General features: G+C 40.5%; 1 protein-coding gene across 2 annotated transcripts in view; it reads right to left on the minus strand.

The window, feature by feature from the left end:
- CUL5 (cullin 5) overlaps positions 1-17143 on the minus strand; it is a 33220-nt gene extending 16077 nt beyond the window's left edge. Inside the window, exons 1-8 of one of the 2 annotated variants that reach the window (XM_040544106.1) lie at positions 16787-17143; positions 10152-10261; positions 7731-7830; positions 6149-6325; positions 4455-4596; positions 3175-3320; positions 3018-3098; positions 1730-1823 (exon numbers count right to left, since the gene is read on the minus strand). In XM_040544106.1, coding sequence (XP_040400040.1) covers positions 1730-1823; positions 3018-3098; positions 3175-3320; positions 4455-4596; positions 6149-6325; positions 7731-7830; positions 10152-10261; positions 16787-16810 — 874 coding nt within the window. In that variant the 5' untranslated portion in view covers positions 16811-17143. Of the gene's footprint in view, positions 1-1729; positions 1824-3017; positions 3099-3174; positions 3321-4454; positions 4597-6148; positions 6326-7730; positions 7831-10151; positions 10262-14205; positions 15318-16786 lie in introns of those variants that run through there. The other variant, XM_040544107.1, reaches the window with a different exon arrangement.
- Positions 17144-25344: the final 8201 nt, after the last annotated feature.

The raw sequence follows: 25344 nt of genomic DNA on the forward strand, positions 1-25344 counted from the left end.
AAGAAATCCATACTGTAGTTGTTGGAGGCATTTAAACAAGTTCTATTTTCATTTTTCATTCATAGAAGACAAATTTACTTTTTATTTATGTTATGAAGTCTTTCAAGAACGAAATTTAGGCCTCCCTCCCCAGTACTATAAGTAAACAAGAATTCACAAAGCTGATTCCGAAGAGTGTTTGCAAGTCATGACATCTTTGGTATTTGGTGGAAAACATTTTGCCTTCCTTCCCTTGCAGGGCACGTAAATATTAAATACTTAGTGTAACTGAGTATTTTACAGCACTGCACAGCTCATAGCATAAAAAAACAGCCCTTTTATGTCAGATGCTGTTCAATAAGAAAAAAAATGAAGTTGTTGGGGCAATTAATGTCAGAGAGACACATGTGTAAGTGAAGTACAGCAGAGGATACTGTTAGATGTATATATTTCTATGTATAGCTCCAGTCTTTAAATCTTTAATCATCTGCACCTGCATCCTTCACTAAAGCATTTTAAACAGTGTAACATAGGTCCAGGAAAGAAAAGATTTGAAAGAGATGCTTGAGTTCTTGTATACCAAATAAAAACAAAAGTATTTTGCAACCCAGCAATATCATGGGGCAGAGGCAGCCATAAGGGAACAGAGGACGGTGTGAATACTTCACCAAGTTTCTAAAGAAAGATGCTTTGGGTGCTACAGATGAAATCTTCTGAAGCTCTTCATTTAAATAAGCCTCCTGTATTCTCCCAGAGGCTGTAACCTATACTCGTATAAGTTTGGTGGCTTTCTAGATTTAGCTTTGGACTACTGCCAGAAATCATGCTGCTACACAAACAGATCACTATAACATAGTTTTGAGGGCAAATATTTCTAGCTTTAGAAGTATTTCCTACACTATTTTAAGTTATAAAATCCAGTTTTCACTGGATTTGCATAGAAGTGAAGAACTCATATAAATATTAATAAATAATCACTGTCTGCAGGATACTGAGCCTTCAAAAAAAGTAATCACCCTGTGATTTCAACTTGATTTATGACTTTTTAATGACTTACCTAGTTTGGTTTATCATACAGGACCAACACACAACTTCTGAACATTAACCTCCCAATTTCTGGCAGCAGCAGAGCCTTTTGAAAACTTTAAAAAGGCATACAGAGCTAACTTTCAGTATTCACAGTCACATACTGGTTATCAAACCAAATGAACAATTGGCAGACGTTTGGTTCATGGACCTATTGGTCCTGCACTAAGAACCAGATGATGAGCAATAAGAGATATTGCAATAAGAGATATTTTAAGAGATGTTTCACTTTTTTTTTTTTTTGGGGGGGGGAAGCAGCCAGAGAAGGAACAACACGACAGTATGAACTACTCAAAAAATGACACACATGGAAAATTTATCACAGTAAATTTAACATGAGGAAAATAAGCTGTAAGAAAAATAAGGAAAATAATAAGAAATGCTAAATAAATAAAAGGAATAATAAAATATTCCTTTCATTCAAGTAATATGAGAGCTATTCAGTCATTCAAGTCAGGGTACCGTACATACAGAAGTGATATTAAAAAATACTAACCAATAACGATAATTTTGTGGGATAAAGTTACATACACGCAGTAACATTTTATCTACAAAACACTGCCACTATCTATTAAAAGCAGTGATTTGATAAATCTGCCAACAAATCTATTTTTATACAGCCGACGCTGAGTTCATCCTGCACTGTTCTTGAAGCTTCACTTACTTTCTGTTTCATTTCGTTTGATCATGCCTTGGCATTCAGCTAAAATAGTCTCTTTAAAAGATGTCACCAGGGCATTGACGCAGCACTCCATTAGCTGAAACGTATTAAACACAGAATTAGCTCATTTAGCCATCTGAACTCAAAAGTCTGAGCTGTCTCAAGTTTGTTGTGACACAAAATCTGTTCTCAACATGTATACTGTATAAAACAATTAATAAAATAAAAATTGATTCACAGAAATAAGTGTAGTTTGAAGAAAAATCTATACATGAAACCGTATCTCCTTAAAATGTGTAGGTTAGTAAATGTGGTAAACCCTCTCCCAAACCAGGAACCAGCTTAACATTTCTACCACCTTTTTCCTCTCTAGGGAGCCATGACTTCTGGAACACCAACTACCCTACTTAGTTTCCAAGTATACATCCAAGAGCTAAGAATAGTTCTCATTCCAGCATACCCTATTTGGACCAGCCTGGTTGGCTTAAACAAGACACTACAGCCAGATCTAGCACAGAAACCGTTTGTACACGTCCGGACCATTTCTCTTTTGTCAGCCTCTTCATACAGGTTACAATGTATAGCTATGCAAATTGAATGATTTACAACTTAACACGAGACATAAAATAAATTTTGATCAACTGCAGTAAATTCAGATTTAAAGGGTACTTATTTAAAATAACCTATTTCCTGAACCAATTCCAACATAGACAATTATGAGCTATTCACTGCAGTTAAATCTTTCTCCTGAGTCTGAACTGTGTAAAATATTGCTCAGCTGGGGGGAAAGAGAGCAGGACAGGAACATACTAAATGGCCGTATTCAGTCTAAGAGGAAATCTGGAACAGATTTAATGAAACTTTCATTTTTCCTTCTGATCGCAATGAACAGTAACACTTTCAGGTGCTCTAAATGAGCACTGAGAAACTGTTCACCTACTACATCGGTGTACTTGTTTTCAAACATCCTCATCCACTGTTAAGCATATGGGGAAAAAACTGACTCAAAATGAAAGAATAAAAATCAACTTGAATGAAAATCTGCCCTTCCATCTGAACTTTAATCTAGATTTACTACTAAGATATCTGTAGAAATTGTAAATTGCCAGATTAGAAAGTAACATAGGTTTTTGGAAGAAAAAATGTAACAGATGATTAAAAAAAGTAAGATCAACAGTTTCATAACAATTTATTGCTACCAAGTAGCACAAACACACACACACAAAATCAACTCACATGTAATAACTATATATAAAAATAAAATACAGTGATTTTTCTATGCTATACTTACTGCTTCCACAGAGTTACATTCACGTCTTGTTTCTAAATATCGTAGTGCTCTTTTCTCTTCTTCCTTGAGTTTAGCATCTGCCTGTGCAAAAGTAGAACAGCAATCATTTTAAGCACTAACATTTCCAGAACAAATTTACAACAGAATTTTTACTTACATATTTCATATAATTCTGTACACCGTTTTGTTGTAAATAAGAAGGAGCCTGTGTTCTATAAAATCTCTCTGTTGAATCCAAATATGCCTTTTCAAAGTTATCCCGATAAATCTGAAGTTTATCTTCAGGATTAGAACAAAGGTTAACTGCAAAGAGAAAGTCCAAACTTAATTCTTGGAAAATTACATGGCCAATAATAAGCAAATCCCTCTCATTAAAATAAGTTTTGTATTTCAAGATGCCTGTGAACAATTTGAAATATCCCGCAAATGCACGTTGAATCCAAGGTAATCAACTGCTCAATCTTTGTTCCAAGAAGATTTAGATTACCTGTAGAGAACTAGAAAACAGTGTATACTTATCTCCATCATTTCAGACATTCTAAGATTGTAACCAGAAAAATACACATACAGTTGCAATACTGAAAAGTTAAAAAAAAAAACAACAACAACAAAGCTCAGCATAATGCCCAATGAAGCAAAGACTTCTCTACCTCATTGAGCAAACAGCTTTTCTTAGACAATGTTCTTAAGAGTCTCCATGACTTTATTTTTGACATTTTTTTCTGTATTAGGATTTTTTCCTATTTTAGAAAAATTAGGTGTGGAGACAGCAGGGTTACTCCTAACTAGCACCTTGAGCAAAAAAAGTTTCCACCTTCCTCTCAACTGTTATGGAAATAAATAAATCAATAAAATAAAACAAGCCCTTAAATGGAACAGGCTTTAAAACATTTAGAATTTAGAACACCTATACATTTAGAATTCTAAATACTTAGAATATCTATAAAGTCATCTGAGAGAGAATTAGTCGCATGTTTACTTCAACAGGCTGCAGAGCTTTGAAAAAAAATGCAGACAATGGTGAAATGTCATAAAAGCTTCCGATATACCAATCTACATTTTGCTGTAAAAAATTTTGCTGTAAAAAAAGAAAAGCTGGGAGTCTTAGATGCAGCCTGCTTACTATTTCTTTTTCAAACTGTCAGAAAAATCACAAATGGTATGGAAAATAGCACAGACTTGAGGTTATTTCTGCAAGCTTAAGAGATCAAAATGTTTGCTCCTTGAAAATACCAATTTTGCAGAAACCAATGCATAGCAAAATCACTTAGAAGTTATAGATACTTTGAACAGAATTTAGTTGGTATCACATCACAACATCTTCAGTACAAAATGAGATAATCATTCCAAAATTACCAACAGATCTGTCAACTTCTATGATGAAAATTCATTTCCTTAGGTAAGGAGGCAAGAGAGATCAGTTTGTGCGAGACATACCATATGATTCTCGAACTCCAATTACAAGTTGAGAGTCAAAAGCTTCTCCCAGTCTTTCAGCATGAACTAGCTTCATTGCACTGTCCTGAAGTCTATTTTTTATATTTGAAAATATGGATTCATTCCACGTATCTAGCATGAGCTGCATATTAGGAAGAAAAAAAAATCCCATCAGAAAGGTATATGCAGACCTAAGTTTGTACAAAAGAAACACAAGAGAGCAGAAACAGAAATCAAGCAAATTATGATCTAGTTTGCAGGATATATACCTACTTTAGAACTCGCTCTTGGCTTGTTATAGAGGTTATTTGCAGTTTATATTTTAAGCTTACTTTATGAAATGGGACAACTGGGGAAGCAAAGATCATCTGATTCAGTTATTACTTCCACCATTCTGTATTGTTTCTGTATTCCTTCTACAGGTTTCATTAATTAGCCAAGTACCATTTCCAGCAATAGAATGTGTCAGGAGTTGTAGTGCCAGGGGGTACTTTTCAGACAAACAGTTCATCATTTGGCAGGCTCAATCTTAAGTAAAAACTAAAACTCAAACACCACAACAGTTATGTAAATAAATAAATAAGATGGTTTTGGGTTGCATTTCTCTAACACGAAATTTCAATATGCAGAGCAAAGCATATTCATCATGTATCACCATGTACCTTCAAACATGGCAGTAACTACCACGAATGCACCCTAAGCATGCCAGTTATCAGTCTATACTGGAAGTGGAAAGCAGCTGGAATTGTAAAATTTACCAGTTCAAACTCTGACTCATGATTGTGAACAAACTTACAAAAAACAAGCTTAGGAAAAGATGACACAGCAATACGGCAAAGTAAGTGGTAAGACTGCATAGTCTTTCATTCTTGCTTTGTACGGTGTAGATTTTAACACAGCAAGCACCCGATAAAAGCCAGATATCCTTTTGAGAGTTCATTTTATCTTTCTTTATTCTAAGTTTCTCCATAACTGTTTGTCAATTTCAGCTAAACTTCCACTTCTAATGTTAAAGTCATATGTATTGGAAGGGAATTGTTCAAAACATTGCAATGTTCTTTAAAGCAAACACTTATTTGATTATGCTTCCTCAATTACTTTTGGACAATTTTAACATTGTCAGTATGCACATTACAGCTGCACTGTACAATTATAGAATGGGTTTACAAGAGCTGAAATGAGTACAAATGCAGAAGAAAACAGAGGGAATGTCAACCTACCTCAGAAACACATCACAGCTTTGTCATGGTCAAACTGCTTTTAGATATTATAGACAGAGAATAATTTAATGTAGGTATTTGATGAAAATAAAAAGATCATTTTGGGTGATTATATGAAGAGCTTCCCAGGCAGAGGAAAAGTTTTCAGAGTAGGTGAGTTTATAATTGTCTCTCCACTAGGATTGAAGTTATAGTATTTTTTTAAGTAAATAAAAACCAAACAACCACCCAAATAAACAAAACAAAAAGAAACGAAACTGCTAATAGCCAAAGCAAAACTAGAGAAAGAAACTGAAATTGCCATGCAGAGAAAAAAATAGCAAGTTGCAGGTTGTTCTGACCCTGGGACTGAAGTAAAATGATACATCGTATTATATGGTTGGTGCAATTTCATCTTTAGACACACAATATCTTCTGTACTATCACTGTAAGCAGAATAGTGTGCAACAAAACCCTTTAATACCTCTCACTTACCTTTCGAACAATACTGTCTTCTACATTCGACTTCTTGTTGCTGCCCTGCTTGCCCATTAAAGTAATCTCTAATTGACAAAATGGCTTGGGCAGAATATCACACTGGGTGAAGAACTTGCGCCACTCCACTATATATGCTTTTAGTAAAGCTGTATCATCTTGATGGCTCAGCACTCTCTGGAGGAGGGGGAAGAAGAGGAGGTAATTTATAAACAAATTTCTGCATAAAAACAGATTAACTTTGCTTATAATATTTTCCCATACAAAATACAAATATATAGATATAGCAGAATAAGAATGTCTACACATTTAAGTGCCATTTAGTTTAGAGCAGTGGTCATCAACCTGTGGCATGTAGACCTTTCCTAAATGGAAAGGAAAGGTACCAGCAAAGAAGTTGTTAACATGTTTCCAACTGAATATTTTTTTTAAGCCATCTGCAAGTCAAGAAGCTTAAAGTCTTTGGTCTTAGAGGCTTGCACTGGTACAACTATACCAAAAAAAAATGTACAAGCCTGTAAGGATTATTACATTATATACAGTGGGAGTTTAATTTAAGTTTAATTTTTTAGTTTAAAAAATGACTTTTATAAAATAAAAAATAAAAAATTAAAAAAAATTAATAAAAAAAACTTTAAAAAGTTTAATTTAATGCATCTACTTAACTAGCTATCTGGGCCAAATAAAAGGTAACAAGTATATTTTAGCAATGCTTGAGAACTACAACCACTATCATAATGCCTAAAAAGATGTCCCTAAACCAGCAGCCAACACAGACCATACTGAGGGCCCCGGTTCAGCACAGCATTTATGCATGTATGCATGATGGAACTTTAAAGTAAATAAAAATCAACATGTATATGCCTGCTTATATAAAGGCCTATACAAGAACCGTATCTTCCTTTGAACAAAGCCATAGCACTGTAAATCTCTTCACTAGAGAAAGGCTTTAAAGATTCATTTTCCCCTTTACAAATCTTTGTCATGGAATTTTATTCATTTATTTTTTGAATCTCACAAGAGATCACTTTCAAATCCCTTATTACATGGAATATCTTTTACTACGCGTTTTTAAAAACAAAAGTTGCCTTTTGAATCTATTGATGACTATTTGCAGAGAGTCCATAAAACTGGACAGTGCATCTTGCTGAGCCAACAGAACAGATGTTTCTAATATGCCATATATATGACATTTAAAAAACCATTAACAAATGTCAGCAAAGCACTGAAGTTAGACAAAAAGTACTTCCCAGACAGTAATTTCTTATAGAAAACTTTGCCTCAAGAAATTTTCAAGAGGAAGAATACTCCATAAGCACCGTTGGGTAAACAAAAATAATGCTTAAAAGAAGAAAGACATTGCTTACCCCAGTTTCAAGAACTGTGAGAAAACAATGAGACAAAGCAAATGCTCAAGGCTAAATCTTCTGTTTGTCAACAGAAGTTCACAGGGTAATTACGATCTCTAGAATATCAACATTTCAAACAAAAAAGCAATGCATTTCAATCCAAAGAAAGTCAGAATCGTTTGGTTATTTTTTCTAATAATACGAATAGAAGTTATGAAACGTTAATAACTTACTGCTTGTGCTTGTTTAATAAAATCAAGGATGTCTTCCTTCAGAGCCTGATGGATTTTTGCTGGACCTTTGTCATCCCACAAGCAAACGGCATGTACATCTCTAGAAAACAATTTATTCATCTTTTAGTAGCAACTACTCAAAGTTAAATCCTGTAATACATGAGGCTGAAACAGCCATAATTTAAGTACTTCTAAGGAAATAATACATACATTAGTTATCACTGTCCAACAATATATGGGTAGATCACAGTGACACATGCAAGAAAATACGTTTGGAGAAGAGACCAAAACTTTAAGGAATTATGGGAAGCAATAACAGCAACCTGGCTAGGAAAATATTATGGTCAAGAAGGAGATTTAAAGAATATGCAGAAGTCAACTTTGTCTTCACCACCTATTCCATAATCCTTATTGCATTATGGACAATTTTTTAAAGCTTTTCTTTGACAATGATGGAAATCACTTGCCAGCAGAAGTACTGCAACTCAGCCTGTGTTACTCTGAAATACTCTAAGACGCAGCCTTCACTCAAACTTTCACAATCCAAGCACTATAACATTCTTCTGCTGCAAAGGAAACCAGCCTTCCAGGTGAGAAACCTGAGGTCCAGGCATCAGGTAATTTAAAAAGCTTTAAATAGTTTAATAAGATCACTTAAACATTTCAATGGTGGGAGCATTTTGAAGTGCAGCTCTACTGCAGAAAAGCTACCAAATAGCAACACAAAGCAAAATTATATTAATGAGTTTTAATCAATATTCAAATAAATTCCTGAGTTTCTCAGGTGACAGTCCAGCAAGTGTAACTTAATTCCTATTTCCTTTCCATGTTAAAGACTAAATAAAGAAAGTCACACTCCTAAATGTAACATCATATTTAGCGTAGCCTACCAAGGTTGTTGGGTTCTTTTTTAGCTCATTACCTTCCCCTATTTCTTCTTCCTCCTTTCAATAATAAGGCCAAGTCTTTGCAGGAAAGCAACTACAGTATCTACAGGTATGGCTTTGTTCCTATTAATTCAATACAGTTATTTCAATACAAAAGCAACTTTTTTAGTTTAACTGAAAAGACAAAACCTGCAAGATAAAAAGTTCCTTTTACACAGAACAAAGGCGCTGGCCAAGGATTTACAGAGATCTAGCTAACTTAGGAGGCTTATGTAAGTTTCACGAGCAGAAAAGATGTTACTGTATTCAGAATGCCACCATTTCCTGACAGAAGTTAAAAAGAAATACTGGAAGATAATACACAAAGAGCAGGTAGAACACCCCTACAGCTTTCAAATTTTTATTAAAAAGTTTAACAAAAAGCGCTGTCCAAAAACAAAAACTTAGGAGAGTGGGATACTTTCCCTTGATATACTTAATTTAAAGGTACTTAAATTCAGTTCAACAATTCAGCTATGAGCAAAATAATACTTGGAAAATTTCAATACCAGTGCAGAATTATTGAACTAGTTATTAAAAAAAAATGAAAGCAATGACTCAGGACTGAATTTGTAACTTAACTACACCACATTTCTGGCAACTACTATGGCAGTGATATCATAAGATATTAAAATTCATTACATGATAAACTACCTTTCTGTTTGGTTGGCAGAAAAGCGTGACAGGTGCAATCAGATGGCTCTAAAGAGAATTACTGCACTGTGATTCAAAAAGAGCAACAAGACTGCATTTCAAACTAAACTTTTGTGAGTGATTTTAAAAAGCAGAGGAAGAAACTGCTGATTTAAGCTGCAACTGTATTTGAGAGAAAATAACGCCACGTTGAGACAAAGATGATTTTAGGTCAACTTTTGATATGTATGTTGTAACTCACTTCCATATTACGCTGACAAAGGTGACATAATGTATTTTAAGGAAAGAAATCAGCACCTAACAGGAAGTAACTTCAGGCTTTTTGGAAGGAGGAAAACAGCGGTGTTTTTATCCTGAGAGAGGGATCTCTACCTCGCAGGTTTTTAGAAGGTACAATAATGCAAACAATGTCTGAAAAATGTTATATGTATTATTCTTAAGGTATGCAATTATTCAACTTATACCAGTTAATCTGCATTACCCTTTTACTTCACTAGCATTCTTAAGTTACTTGAGAAGAAAACCATTTAAATCAGAAAAATCTAACATTCAAACTGCCTTTAAATGAAATTACTGCCAAAGTAGTAATCAACATCGTGTCTCTAACAAAAGCTTTGTGGGCAGGTAGAAAACTTGTTCACTATGATCAGATGAAGTCAAAGCTCTGCTGTTCTTTCTCCACTTTATTTGCAAAGATCTGAATCCCAGTAAAACACTACTTTTGCGCATTTACTGTGAAGTAGGCACACTTGGTGAAACGTAACAAACTAGTAGGATAAGTAGTACCATAACAGTATTTCTATTACACAGGAGAACACAAGATGCCAAAAAAATTACTTACGAAAACAGATCAAACCATTGCTGTTTTGTGACAGACTCCTGACGAAGAAGTTTCAGAACGATAGGGCGCATGAAATCCCATTTGTCTTCAAATTGAAGTGAACCTTTATTCTAAAAGGAACAAAAAAAATGTATTGTTAATAAAATAGCTTATTATTTAGAGTGATCTTTAAGGATTGCAGTTTCTGTGGATAACATAAAAACACCTTCTTCTCAGAGGTGTCTCTCATTACCCAGCATTTGAGCAACACCACCATAGCCGAATCAAGCTTTTCACAAAAAGTATTATTCTAAAAAGTGACAAAGCTACTACTTGTTTCTTAGAGAATCAGCTAGCCAACTTCTTCCTTCATTCACTGCATTAGTACAGCGCAACAGGTTCCAGCAAATGTTCTCCACCTGTTAACGGAGTTATACACAGACAACACGAACGATACTCTGTCAGCTGAACTGCTCCAGCCAAGATACACACAGCAAAAGACAGGAGGCAGGGCTGCAAACCTTTTCTGAATAAGTTACCATGACCAAAACGGCAGCTAGGAACCAGGTTAGCACCTGTGGATGCTGCCATGTACCTTTAGCTCCACATGTGCTTGACATGAGCAGCAAAGAGAGGAAGGAAGCAGAGTAACACAGGAGCTGTTGTATCAGACTCCCTTCCTGTGGGCTAACTGGCCATCAGCACCTCAGTAGCCAAGGTTACAGCTGGTGCAGTTCAGAAGGATTCACACTATTCCAAAAAATCTAATCCAAGGTGATTTTTTTCAAACTCACTGTACAAATTAAAAGGAAAGTTAAACAAATCAAGTGCTCCCATATTTTTCTGATCAGGTGACTTCCATTATTAAACAAAACAAAACCAAACCACTTTAAGAGAGAAACACCTTTTACTGTTGTAATCCTACTTGCTTACAGCTCCACATTTTAAAAAGAAAAACCTGCAATTAAAGAAACAGTTGAACGGAAGTTGTGGCAGAACGACTACTGGTTACCTCCACCATTATGTTCCAATACACTGTTTACTTTTGAACAGCTCATTGTCTTGGCTAGTAATGTAAATTTGACACAATTCACTTCAAATACAGCAAATAATACAGTCTAACTACTTGAAATTCTGACAAGTGCACTGTTCTGCCACTAGCATCTCTTCAGCTAAATAAGCACGAGCAGCATGCCATGTTCTCTAAACCATCTTCTTCTGATTAACCTGTACATGGAAACTTACAAATACATTTGTTATTTAATATTCAGAATAAGCACAGTTTGGAACCTGTATCCCCTGCTGCTCTTACATCTCAGCTTTAAGTTATAAAGATGCAACAGGCATCGCAGGAACTATTTTTATAGCAACAGCACCAGGAGGCCTCACAGCATTATCAGATCATCGTGGTAGGCACTGAGTATGGGTCTCATGGAAGCAGCCCCTGTCCAAGGAAGTTCAGAATGTTTTCATCATGTAAGAAAATATTTCAAATTGCTTGTCAAATTCAGAGAAAGGGACTTTTGCTTGTTATCTTCCCCTGTAAAATAATAATAATAATTTGAATGCTACATCTTTGAAAATCCTCAAATACATTCTTCCCCCAAATAGGCCTGGCATTACAATTATTTCCCAAACTTTGATGACTTTCTCACATCTTTTCTATTCCTGTGAAAATGATTAGCCTCTACTTGCAGCCATTTCTGTTCCCAGTCCCTCTTTGCAGGATAATGAACTTGAAAGACTAGCTGCTGAGGAGTTAGAAGTTCCAGAAAAGGCATTATAAGATAAGTAAAACCAACGTCCTTAAAAGTTTTCCTTTGGAGTGAAACTTCAGAGTAGATCCCCTAAGTTTTCTGGTAAAGGCGAGAAGCCTGTTCTGCAATTCAGCCCTTTCCTGAACACAGATGAAGATAAAAAAAAATAAACTAATTAAAATGAATGCTCTTATCTTTGTGAGTAAGACTTGTTTCACTGTAAAACACAGAGGAAGTAAAATAGTATTTGCAAGTAGTAGTGTTCATGCAATTGACATCATGATTTCCCGGTACATGCTAAGAAGCACACAAACTCCACTTCAGTTGTAAAAACCACACGCCCAGTTGCAACAAACATGCACCTAATTGAAAAGAATTCCCTAAATAAAGCTTGGCAGAAAACACAACAAAGAAAATTTAGAACTTTGCTTCCTAAACATAAGACTTTTTTTTACACTTCCTCCTCTCTTCCTAAATCAAGCTGATGAGGGAACGTGATTATTGGGATTAAAAATCCCACTCATCTAAACTACTCTTTAATCTCGATTAACAATTCAACGTTTCACAGATAGATTCACGCTTTTGTGACTGCTCATCTTATGCTCTTGTACTTAAGTTACAACACGAAAGGGCGCACAACACAGCGTACTGTGCATCGGTCACATTCAATAACCCTACCCCTCTTAGTGCATAAGAATAATTCAAAAACAATTTTACAGTAGAAGAGGTCAAACGGTGGTAATTCTTCGTCGTTACCAAAGTCACATAGCCACCAGTGACCCGGACAAAACGAAGGACCTGTTCTCACTTCCTCGAGCACCTGCACACCCCGGTGACTTCTGACTGGTATTTCCTGGAGAATTTTTCTTTCTCAGCTCAGTTCCTCAAAGCACAGCTAGAAGGGAAGGCAAGCAGGAAGGTAAGTCACACCTTCGACTAGGGTTACTGCACTTACCACGTCTCCTCTGACAACGTGAATTAGGATTGATGGCCATACCCTGGCTAAGTAACCATCCTAGGAGTTTAAAATTTAACACTTTGGAAAATAACTCAGCTTATGAAATAGTCTGTTTCAAAAGTCACTTTACTAAATGTGCTCAGAGATTTAAAGTTCCATTTTAACACTAAACTTCACTTGAAACGCACACAGCTTCGCTATTATATTGAAATATATGCTAGAGCTTTCCTTTCTTCTATGAACAAACACCTAAACACACTATTTTACACTATCACACAGAAAACCTCCCAGCCTATGTTGGTGGATATTATGTAGAATTAGTAAAAGAATGCAATCTGAATTGTTCCACTAACAGTTTTCCTGATTTGGGTACTACCACATAACATGAAATTCTTCTCCATAACTACAAACAAGTTTCAGAGCAGCACAGCAGAAGCAGGCACAGAATATGATACAAAAGCCTAAATAAATGTGGAATTCAATGGGAGCTAGACTAGAAATCAGAGGATCGAGGCTCTGCTCCCAGACCTCCCTGCTGTTGCCCCTCTGTACTTTGAAGTGTTCACTTGGCCATTCAGCAGCACTCTTTACTGTGTACTCTCGACGTTTTAGGTGCACACAACTGTAGTCCTGATCTGTCAGACGCTTGAAACAACACTGTGGAAAAGCAACAGCCTCTATTATAAAGCACATTTCAATAACATCTTTGCTTTTACTACTGAACTGTTTTCAGACAACGCACGTATTAAGGCTAGTTCACAGAGGTATGAAGTAGGAAATACGAGCTCCTAGACTGCAATAAGCACGAAGATTCACAGTCTGATTGATCTCCCTCCCTACTAGCTCTAAAAATCAGTATAATGGTAGTAGTGAAGTTGCTACACAAAGCAGAAAAATAGCCACAGGGAAAGTTCTGCTATGTAACTAACCAAGGTGCAACATTCATGAGCTTCTTAAAGATACTCTAATTAGAAATAAGCAGGAAGACACAGATGAACTTAAAATACAAATCTGGAAATATTTACTTTAAGCTGAAGAATTTAAAAATTTCAGATGTTGCCAGTTTTAAGTGACAGAGGCATAAGATCCAAATATATAGTTGAAACAAATGGAAGGGTAAATCATGGTTCTTGTTTCACTTAAATCCACAGAGTATCTGCTACTTCCCTCCTAATACCAGGCCCAAACTGCAATTCATCCTGCCAGCATGGAGTCTTGCACTTGCTGCCACCTCCAGCAGCTCCAGTAAGCTCTACAGAAGTGTCAAGACCTGCTAGCATGGATACAGCTTCAGGTTTTCTTTGTGCTGTGATAAACTGAGCTGCTTTCTATTCCAGGAGCTGCAGAAAATCTCGTGTACCTTCATGTCAGGAGAGAACTGGCTTAGAGTGTCTTGCCACCAACAAAGCGAACGGGTTACAAATCCAACATGTTCCCTGAATCAAAGTACCCCGTTCTGAAAGTACCAGCCTCACACGTAGTTTAAGAGACCAGACTTCTATGGTACTCATCAGCCACCTGCAAAAAAAAAACCCTCAATGCTGCTACAGGTTGGGTACAAACTAGCTTACCAGGCAATGTAAGGTCTTACTGAGTGTTTTGCAAGTTTGGTCACATTACAATTCCCTGTGTCGCATCAGGATTCAAGGCATGATTGGTCATTCTAATTCTGCATTTGAAGAAGGCTCTTTCAGAATATGCTTCTCACTAAAAAATTGTTTACATTGCGCATTTATGAAAACTGGATTAGTGAAGTTTCAATGATGCCCTTTAAAGTGATGAGAGGCAGTCACATTTTGATTCTGCTAGGATTCATTAGTAGAGTAAGACACAAGTATTTCACTTCATTTTCTAAGCTGTGTAGAAGGTCAAGAGACGATGGGGGAAAACCAGAGAAAACTCTTTGTTCCTGTTTATCCTAGCAAAAACAAGACCCACTTAAACCTGACTTGGATTTGACTACATGGGCTTTTGGGAGAAAAAAATACAGAAAAAAAATAGAGATTTTAACACCTTTCCTTTCTTACTCAAGGATTTTTACCGTACAGGGGACATTGCTTTTTTGCCCTGAGCATGAAAGCAGAAGTACATCTCCAAACCTCAATCAGTACAAGGCACTGCCAATCAACAATAACCTAGGACTGACAGCTTGCTTCTCTGAGAGCACTCTGAGCATCAGAACTGGGGAACAGAAGACCTTATCTAGCTCCAAGTCTCCTACTGGTTTAGTGTGTCATTATAAATAAGTCAAATCACTGAGTAATATTCCCTTTTGTAACATAGGACTCATAAATTATTGTCTTTAGGAAACTAACATATATTGCTTTAAAAACCCCCACGATGTCAAAAAGGCCTGCTCTAAATACCTATGTAGCATTTTTTCCTGAAACACACTGTGCATACATACATCTTTTTGTCAATTTAAAATGCTCATGGTTTAAAAGCCGATTGCAAAGACATCACTAAGCCAACAAAGAGGCTTCAGACCAGAAAGAGTCATCTCACAAAATCAAGGCCTTTGACTATTTTCACTTACTGTACACCTATTTTTCTTTCAAAACAGCTTACGTGGAATGCTGACAAATCTCACAGGCCTGTTTCTTCTGTCTGCTATGGGCTATACAACCAGGTCTTGTCAGAGCACACAGCAGTCTTTCCAGAGATCCTTAGATTCACTGCAAAGTGAAGGACTAAAACAATAACTAGTAGACAAACTGAGTTTGTTCACTCTAAAATCATCTTCTTCCACAAAAATCACATTATGCCGTTGGGTGAAACATGAAGTTTTTCCTCCAGCAGTCTTGAATTCTGTAATTTCATGTTTTTATTTCAGCCTTATTTCCTTTAAAATCTAGCTACCCACTTAGGCAAAATGAAAGGAATTAATGATAATTCATTTTAGGTACACTTAAATTTCAATAACATTATTATTATTTTATATGTATTTTCAGGCAGTTAAACCTTTTTATTTTGGATACCAGGCAGAAAGAAGGCTATCAATTATTTCTCATTTTCTCACTGAGCATCTCAGAGCGGTACAACCAGCACTTTCAGGACAAACCTATACATCCAAAATAGGTCAGGTTGCTTAAATGTGAGCAGCACTTCTTTGGAACGGTATTTAAGTATCGTACACAGTGCTGAACACATGTACTTTATATTTATGTATATTTTAAACCGCTAACTGATAGAAGTAGCCTCTTTGGGGCCTTCCACCCCAAGTAGCCTGACGTTCCCGAAGCGCTTGCTGGCGGCTCCAGGAGCAGTTGTTTGAGGTAGGCCCGCGCTCTGTGTGCTGGCATGGCCTCTGAGGCCACACACGCTCCTCTCCACACGCGTGCCGCAAAGATCAGGACAGGCAGTCCCGGGCTCCGACACCGGCCTGTGACGGCAAAAACTTGTGTTAAAACTTGCGGCAGTTTGGGGTGACTGACATCTGTCATCAAACGCCGGGGAAGCGCTGGGAAACGTCTGACTCCAAAAGCCAAGCTGTTTAACGTAACCGGGAGGCCTCGAGGAGTTTTCCTTTGCGGAAAAACACGGTTAGAAAATAATAATAATAATAATAATAATAATAATAAAAAACCACAGCGGTGGCAACCCAACCGAGGCCACCTGCTCCCCACGAAAGGCCTTTCCCAACTCTTTTGTTCAGCTCGCCCTCCGCACGCCCGGGCTCCCCGAAACGAACAAAGGGGCCGACCCCGCGCCCCCGTCGGTGTCAGGAGACCCCAGCGGGGAAGGGCGAGTGGTGGCCACCGGCAGGAGGCCACCGGCAGCGGCAGCAGGAGCCCACCGGCCCGGCGCCCTTCGCCCGAAGCCGGGGCCGCCGCCGCCGCCGCCCCGTGGAGCTCCGAGCCCGGGGCCTGCCCCGGCCCCCCGCCCGCAGGCCCAGCCGCCGGGGCCCCCTCCCGCAGGGCCCTGCCGGGCCCCGCTCTCACCTTTAGGAGATTAGACGTCGCCATGATCCCTCCCCGGCCGGCGGCGGCTGCTGAAGCTGCTGCTCCTCTCCCCGGGCTCTGCTCGGCTCCCCCCCTCCCCGGCCGCTGCCGCTTTACATGGCCGCGGGCCGCCCGCCCGCCCGGCCGGCCCCGCGGCGGCGGCAGCAGGAGCAGCGGCTGCAGCTCCGGGCTCCCCTTCCCGGGGGAGATGCCGGCAGCAGGCTCCGTGCGCTCGGCGGGGCGACCGGCTGGCTCCTCGGCACGCAGCCGCCCCTCAGAGCCTCATGGCGGCGTCCGCCCAGGAGGCGCTCGGCGGCAGCCCCGGCTCCATGGAAGGGGCCGGCCCACATGATGCGGCGCCGCCGAGCCGGCCCCGCCGCCAAGCGCGGACGACCGGGTGGCGAGCTCCGCCTGCAGCGCCCCCTGCCGTCCCGCCGCCCCCCGGATCGCCTCGGCGGCCACGGGAGGGCCTGGCCGCTGGGCCGGCCGGAGGCTGGTCCCCCGCAGGGGCTCAGAGCTCCGGGGCCGAGCTCCGGGGCGAGCCCCGCCGGGCCGGCACCGCCCCGGCTCCCCGTGAGGGGAAGGGGAAGGGGAAGGCGGGCGGCCTGCCGGCCCCACGGCGGGGGGCTCCCCGCGGGTACAGGCACGGACCCGTGTTTTACAGAGCAGTGTCACTTCCCGACGTCCCGATCTCCCCATAACTGGCCACTCTTCTTCATAAACCCTTTAGACTCCACGGGTTTTCTATTTAGTAAGAAATGTGTGGGTTTTAGGCACCTTTACGGTGGGATTTTTCGGTGTATAGCTATAGAAAACACAATTTAACTTTCTTATTAAAACACATAGCCTTCATCTAAAATGTGTCTTGAAGAAAACATTTACACTTTCAGCTTTTTATTTGACCCCAGAATTCCTGTCACCTGTGGCCCTGTCACCCGTGGCCCTGTCACCCGTGCACTGTGATCCCCACAAGTGATTTTGCTGTTGCTCCCAGGCAGGGTACCTGACTGGCAGAATTGTCGCTGTACAAGAGCATGGCTTGTCTCCTTCACCTCTGTCTGGTTTGCTGAAAGAAGTTGGAAAGAACTGAGGTGGTGAGAGAGGGAACCATGGAAGGAGACAGACTTGCCCTGAAATTGTCAGCTGAATTGTCCATTTCTCCTAAGAAATGGACAGAAGAACATAACATAGCACAGCATAGCATAACATAGAATAAATAGCTCACTTGGAAGGGCCCATCAAAGATCATCGAGTCCAACTGCCTGACCTCTTCAGGGCTAGCTGAAAGTTAAAGCATGTCATTGAGGGCATTGTCCAAACACCTCTTGAACACTGACAAGGCATCAACCACCTCACAAGGAAGTCTGTACCAGTGCTTGACCACCCTCATGGTAAATACATTTTTCCTTATGTCCAGTTTGATCCTCCACTGGCTAATTCCCACATGTCCAGTCATCTGTTAGCAGGGAGCAGAGACCGGCTGTGCCTCCCCCCCTCAGGAAGCTGCAGAGAGCAATGAGATCACCTCTCAGCCTCCTTCCATCCAAACTAAACAAACCCAAGTGCCCTCAGTATCTCCTCACAGGACATGCCTTCCAGGCCTTTTACCAACTTTGTTGCCTCCTCTGGACGCTTTCAAGGACCTTGACATCCTTTTTGTACTGTGGGGCCCAGAACTGCACGCAGTGTTCAATGTGAGGCCACACTAACGCTAAATATAGCGGAGGATCACCTCTTTTGACCGGCTGGGTAAGCTGCATTTAATGCACCCCAAAATGCAGTTTGCCCTCTTGGCTGCCAGGGTACACTGCTGGCTCATGTTGAACTTCATGCTGTTGATTGCCCAATGCTCCAGTGTATGTAGATCCCTCTGCAAGGCCTCTCATCCCTCCAGGGAGTCAACGGCACCTCCCAGTTTAGTATCTTCAGACTTGCTGAGGATGCATTCCACTCCTGCATCCAGATCACTGATAAAAATGTTGAGCAGTACTGACCTTAGAATTGAGCCCTGGGGAACAGTGCTAGTGACACCAGCCAGATGTAGCCCCATTCACTGCAAGCTGAGTGGTGCAGCTGATACAACAGAAGGAAAGGATGACATCTAAAGGGACCAGTAAAAGCTTGAGAAGTGGGCCCACATGAATCTAATGAGGTTCAACAAAGCCAAGTGCAAGGTGCTGCATCTGGATTGGGGCAATCCCAGGCAAGAGTACAGATGGGGTGGAAAACCTATTGAGAGCAGCCCTGCAGAGAAGGACTTGGGTGTTATGGTGGATGAAAAGCTCAGCATGAGCCAGCAGTGCGTGCCTGCAGCCCAGAAGGCCAACTGCATCCTGGGCTGCACCAACAGAGGGGTGGGCAGCAGGTGGAGGGAGGGGATTGTGCCCCTCTGCTCTGCCCTTGTGAGGCCCCACTTGGAGTTCTACATCCAGGTCTGGGGCCTCCAGCACAAGAAGGATGTGGATCTGAGGAGGGCCATGAAGATGATCAGAGGTTTGGAGCACCTCTCCTGTGAAGAAAGGCTGAGAGAGCTGGGGATGATCAGCTTGGAGAAGAAAAGGCTCCAGGGAGACCTCAATGCAGCCTTTCAGTACTAAAAAGGGGCTTATAAAAAGATGGAGACCAATTTTTTACTCGGGCAGACAATGTTAGGTCAAGGGGGAATAGGTTTAAACTAAAGGAGGGGAGATTTAGATTAGATGTTAGGAGGAAATTCTTCACTCAGAGAGCGGTGAGACCCTAGCACAGGTTGCCCAGATAGGTTGTGGATGCCCCATCCTTGGAGGCATTCAAGACCAGGCTGGATGAAGACCTGAGCAACCTGGTCTAGTGGGAGGTGTCCCTGCCCATGGCAGGGGGGTTGGAACTGGATGGGCTTTAAGGTCCCTTCCAACCCAAACCATTCTGTGATTCTATGATTGTATGATTCTATGAACCCTTTGATCTTTGGAGTCATGCAAGGCTCACCTGACACAAGTCATTTACATCATATTTTTCCCAGCTGCCAGGAAAACCACAAGCGAATTTCTGATTGTCCATCTGGAAGGGCAATGGTGTTACTGACAAAAGTGTCAAGTACTCACAGTCACCACTCAGGTCAATGGGAACTGTATACAGAGCAAAAAGGTGCCTCAGGTACGGCCTGAGACATCGAGCATTTGGCTTCTCTCCTAGCTTTTAAAATTTACAGCTTTGCTCTCTAAGATAACTTATTCCTCAACTGCAAATGAGGACAATAGTACTCTCAGTATTTTTTGGGACATACAATGAAGGACATGATTTGAAGACAAATTCATACGAGTGACCATAGAGACATCTAAAGACTGTAAAGTCTTACCTCTATAGAAAAGCTGTAAGAAAATATTCAGTGAATCTGTACTCTATGGAAGTTGAGATAATGTTGACTAAATAAGGCCTGCAGCCTTATGAAATTAATAAGTAGCCATATTAAGGCCTTCTCTTACCTGAGAAGTAACAAGGAGGTACTGAAGAGTTCCCTATTTTGACAAAGTTTCCAGCTTCTGAACGCTGGTCTTTACCTAGTCTTTAATCTTTAATTAGTCTTTATTTTCTTTGCTGTTATCTTATTTGTGCATTATATACTATATATTTAAATATATATGCAATATTCATTGTATATATAATGCATGCAGTTATACTGTTGTATGTATAGTAAGTAATAAACAATATAGGCTGAAGTATATTACATACTGTCCATTGTGTACGAATTCCTCAACAGCGCTGAAGTTACAAGGTCTCTGGCAAGGTCAGTAAAATGCGTGGACTGTATACATGTGCACTAGCCACTCCATTCCACAATCTGAATATTACTTCACAGGTACCCAAGTCTGTGACCCACAGGAGCTGGGGTACATACAGATACTCTTTAGACTGCGACATTGAGGCAGTCATTTCTGGGACCATGAACTGGTTTATCCTCTTTTCTTCAAACTCTTTCAAAATGAGATTATTTCCTGTTATTTGAGACTCAATTTTCCTTTCAATTTCTATCGCAGTTATTAATTTTTTAGTATACGCTTACTATTAATGCCACAATTCAGTGATGTTTTTCAACTACTTTTGAAGAAAAAATTAGGTATCATTTAGACAGAAAATAAACCAGAAGTTAGCCAGAAATAACATTCTGCAGGGAACTTCATCTCAGTTCTCTTTGATACAAAGCTTGGAGGACAAAACCAAAATGCAAATCATTAGAATTTAGTGAATTTTGCTTAGCCAGCATTTAAGCTAAATTAAGTTGGGCTGTTACATAATGCTATATTTTAAAATGGTTTATTTCATAATGTGACAGATTTTATATGTCCCATTTGGATATGGCTAGACCAATGATGTCTTTTACTGTATTCTTTAGCGCTGTTTATGGAGGGGAGAGGAGGGGAGGGAAGGGGAGGGGAGGGGAGGAGAGGGGAGGAGAGGAGAGGAGAGGAGAGGAGAGACGACTCGGGGAGAGGAGAGGAGACTCGAGGAGAGGAGACTCGAGGAGAGGAGAGGAGAGGAGGTATGGAGGTATGGAGGTATGGTTGTTTTTTTAAGGAGATCTTTGTATGTAGACTCAGCCTTAGGTGGGTGTCTAGATGAAAGCTTGCAGCGGGATGTGAGAGCTCAGGAACGTGGCTTGGGCTTGGGCTTGGGTTTGGGCATGAGCAGAGGCATAGAAACCTACTCTTGCAGAAAAATGTAAGAATACACATGACGCAACAGCATATGAGCACCTTCCATGGTCTTGTCTGTTCTCAGTAACCTTAGAAATCCCGTAGCCATTACTGGAACATTCAGGCAGTTGGCCTGGAAGGAGCAGCAATTTGCTCCTGCCCTGGTATGCTCCCATGCAGTACTTGTGAATAGTCCAGTCAAGGAATAAAGAAAACTTGAAAAACTGAGAAGCCTCTGAGACAAGGAGTGAATAGTACTTTTTACTGATATTAAAAATAAAGTTCATTTCATTTTGCATGGCTTACATAATGACTGTGATTTATTTTCTTTCTAAAGATCCATGCATTATTTTTCTGGGAAGTAAAGACATCTCTGAGCCTCAAGGTTTTGTGGTATTTTAGTACCACTTCAGGGCACTTCGAAAGTACAAAGTGTTTCATAATCTTGTTTTATTTGCTATATTTCTATTGCAAATGGACTATTACTAAATTCTGATGGTAATGAAGATATTAATTATTGATTAGTATATGGTGCTACATTGCTGTACAGTTTTATGTCCTTTGCATGGGTTGTAAAAGACAGGGTGAACGACACTTAATCCCAGAGCTGTCCGAAGTGATTTGCAAGTAGCAGCTCATGAAGACTTGGATGATCAGTGAAATGAATACCCTGCGTAATATCCTAGATGGCTTGGCGTGAATTGAGTCCAGGGGCAAATCTGTTGGCTTTGAGTTGCATCGGAGAGAGATACGCACTGCTATGCACCTAATTCCCTGAAACACCTGGTATGAATAAGACATACATAGTTGCTTATAATTTTTACTTAGTCCATGAAGGAAAAAAAAAAAGAAAATGTGGGTGATTAGTCAGTTTTAGACTCCTTTCCAGTTAAACTAGATGAATGTATGAGGGATATTGAGTCTTCTGTTCTTTCAGTGGGGAAGCCTCGTTCATCACTGCAGTATGGCCCCTTACATGACCTGTGCCACGATAGTCTCTGAAGATACTTTTTTAAAGGGGCAAGGAGACACAGAAGCCAACACCTGCAGCTGGAAACAGAAGCACCATCGGTGACCAAACTTTTTATGTGAAACTTCTGTATTTGTTTCTATTTTAGCAAGAAAGCAAACACTTTTATTTCTGGTGTTTACTATCTGGGCTTCACCTCGCTCTTTCAGCTAATGACTATTATTCTGGAAAAATTGCCTACATGTAGGAGCAGAGCTCATTGTTGCTTTCACTTAAAATTGTTTAAGATTTTCATATCTTAGCATTACCAGAAATGCCTATGCCGTGCATCTCAGGAAGACCTGTTTGTTATGCCAACGTGGTCCTGTAGATTAGATAACTCTTCTCTCTCCCTGATGTTTATTCTTCTCTGATACATTTTTAGACAACAGTGCTATTCCCTCGCAGTTTACTTGGTCGAAAAGTTTGCTTTTTGCCCTGAGTTACGCTGAAGATGATGCGTAGCGGTGCAGCACTACTGTTTGCAGGCAGAACCTGCAGGAGGGTTTTTGCCGAGGCTGAATTCCTCCTGGGACATGGAGAAGCCATGTGCGCTCGACAAAATGTGGCCATTGTTCCGTGCCCAGTCACGGAGCTGCAGAGAACCGCTGCGGGGAATTGAATCCGATCTAATTTTTCCTCTCCTAGCCTTTTTTGGACAGCTAGAAATTTACTGTTCCATTCACTCAGTGGACTCAGGGAGCTGTAATTTGTGCAGCATGGTGGAGTGCAAGAGGATTTAACATGAAAAGTTATAATTCTATATGCTGCTTTTCTGACACTTGCTCACAGATGCAGCTCCTTTTCACTGCTCAGTGACCTTTGTCTCTGCTTTGTTTTAAAAGCTCTCTGAGAATCAGACACTTTTCCACAGAGAAGTGGGCAGAGAAAAGCCCCAGCGAAACGAACGGTGCTGCTGTTTCAATGGTCTGACTGACGAGAGTCAAGACTTATGTCTTCTAAGCTTATGCCCTGGCATAGCTTGCTCTTTTATTGCACGTTACACCGGCTATACATCAGGGAAATGACAAAAATGATCTGCACAGACGAGACTTTTTTTCTCCTGAATAATACACTAATTATTTTTTTTAAAGCAAATTAATGTAAAATATGACTAAATAGCTAAACTATCTGCTTGTTGTAGAAAACTTAAGCAATTCTCAAAAGTGCTGCCGAGCAGTGCCAGCCCTGCCAGTTTTTTATTACTAGGATTATGACTGAAATATTTTCCATATTTCTTCCCCGTAGTCTTAGGACCTTCATACTTTAAAAATATTAGCGGTTGTTGCTGTCGCCCTGCTCCCTGTCATACCTTAGTGCCAAATATAGCTTCTGGCAGTGCTTTCCTGTAAAGAAGACATGCAGAGGAGAAGGTGAGATGGGAAGAAGTCTGCAAGGTGGCTGTAGTGTCCACACAGATTTATACCCAACTGTTCCTCTCCTGTGGCTGCCCACAGCATTAACCAGTCCTTAGGGAGCAGCTGGAGTGGCGGCTTCAGCAGCCTGTAGTTCTGTGTCAGCTCCACGTCTTTGGCACTTTCCATCATCCCATCTGCAGTCCCACAGCAATTATGGCAATTTCTGTAGTGTGTTAAGGGCTCTGACAACATTCGGTCTCATTGCTCTCTCTGGGCTGGGCAGGGATGGAGGAGGTGATCTGTGTCCTCCTTTCCGTCCTTACCTGATGCATTCATTTCCCAGGCAACCGAGTTCTGTCCTGGCCAGGAGACTCGGTCTGTCCCTCCACAAATTTCATAGAAAAGGAAAAATCAGTTTTTACACAAGCAGATTTGAAGCCACAGCAATTAAGAATCCCAGTGATTTAGATGAAACTTCAGTTCATTTACCTAGGCATTTATTTTGTTTACAGTGCAGGTAACTTCTTGTTGTCTCTACTCTTAGGTTTCTTTAGAAGCTCTTTGGCTGCAAGGTGGGTCTTTAGCAGCCTGTGGAGGTAAGCAGGGTTATTCTTAGTTTGATCTGGGCTGTGACACTGCTGAAGGCTGGTGTCAGCTGTTGCACAGCTCTGCTCCCACTCTCAGCAGATGACACACTGAGTGTCAATCCCCAAGTAGCTCAGGCCTCGCCTAAAACATGACTTTCTCTGCAAAATGAGTACAGGGGATACCTTCAAAGATGCTGATCCGTTCTAGCAGCTCTGGATCTGGATTTTGGATTCTTCAGCTGTGAGTTTAAATCAAAATTTACCTACCCCTACATAAAAAGCTGCTACTCCCTATTCCTGTCCAGCCTTCAGGGGCAAAGGGCAGTCACGGTGGGTGATGCCATTCAGGTGCTGCAGCGGTGCTTGCTACTGAACAGCTATTCCCAGGGGAAAAGCCCACCGTGTGTGTATTGTGCTCCTCTGGTATGTTATCACAGTTTGGTATTTGTTAGCGAGTTCTTTTCCTGGACACACTTGAGTCTCGTGTTCGCTGCTCCAGGCATTGCTTGTGGGAGCAGCAGCTCCAGGAAGAAAAACAAGTGCTCACTGGAGGTCTGGGTTTCCAGAGCTGGCTCTTCCATGGCAGAATTGCCGCTCAGTGAAATATTTTTGGGTTCTCAGAACCAACTATGTTTTCTTCACACGTATGCTACACTCCCACTAATTAAGTATTATGCAAGGCAAATCGTCTTCAGGAACCTGCACGACTTCATAGTCTTCACGTTATGCTGGACTGGCACGTCTTCAATCGCATTATGTTCGTCAGATTTGCACGTTCATTGAAACGTGATAAACAACTCTGCCGTGCTCAAGAGTAAAGATCAGTTTTTCCTCAGCTGCATTCGCTTCATAGAAGAGGGAATTTTGCTGAGTAAAATGACGCCGCGTGTAGGTGGTCGGTTTTCAGCTGAAAGCCTCAAAAAACCTAATG

The sequence above is a fragment of the Cygnus olor genome, chromosome 1 (genome assembly GCF_009769625.2).
Source record: "Cygnus olor isolate bCygOlo1 chromosome 1, bCygOlo1.pri.v2, whole genome shotgun sequence".
NCBI classification, from domain to species: domain Eukaryota; kingdom Metazoa; phylum Chordata; class Aves; order Anseriformes; family Anatidae; genus Cygnus; species Cygnus olor.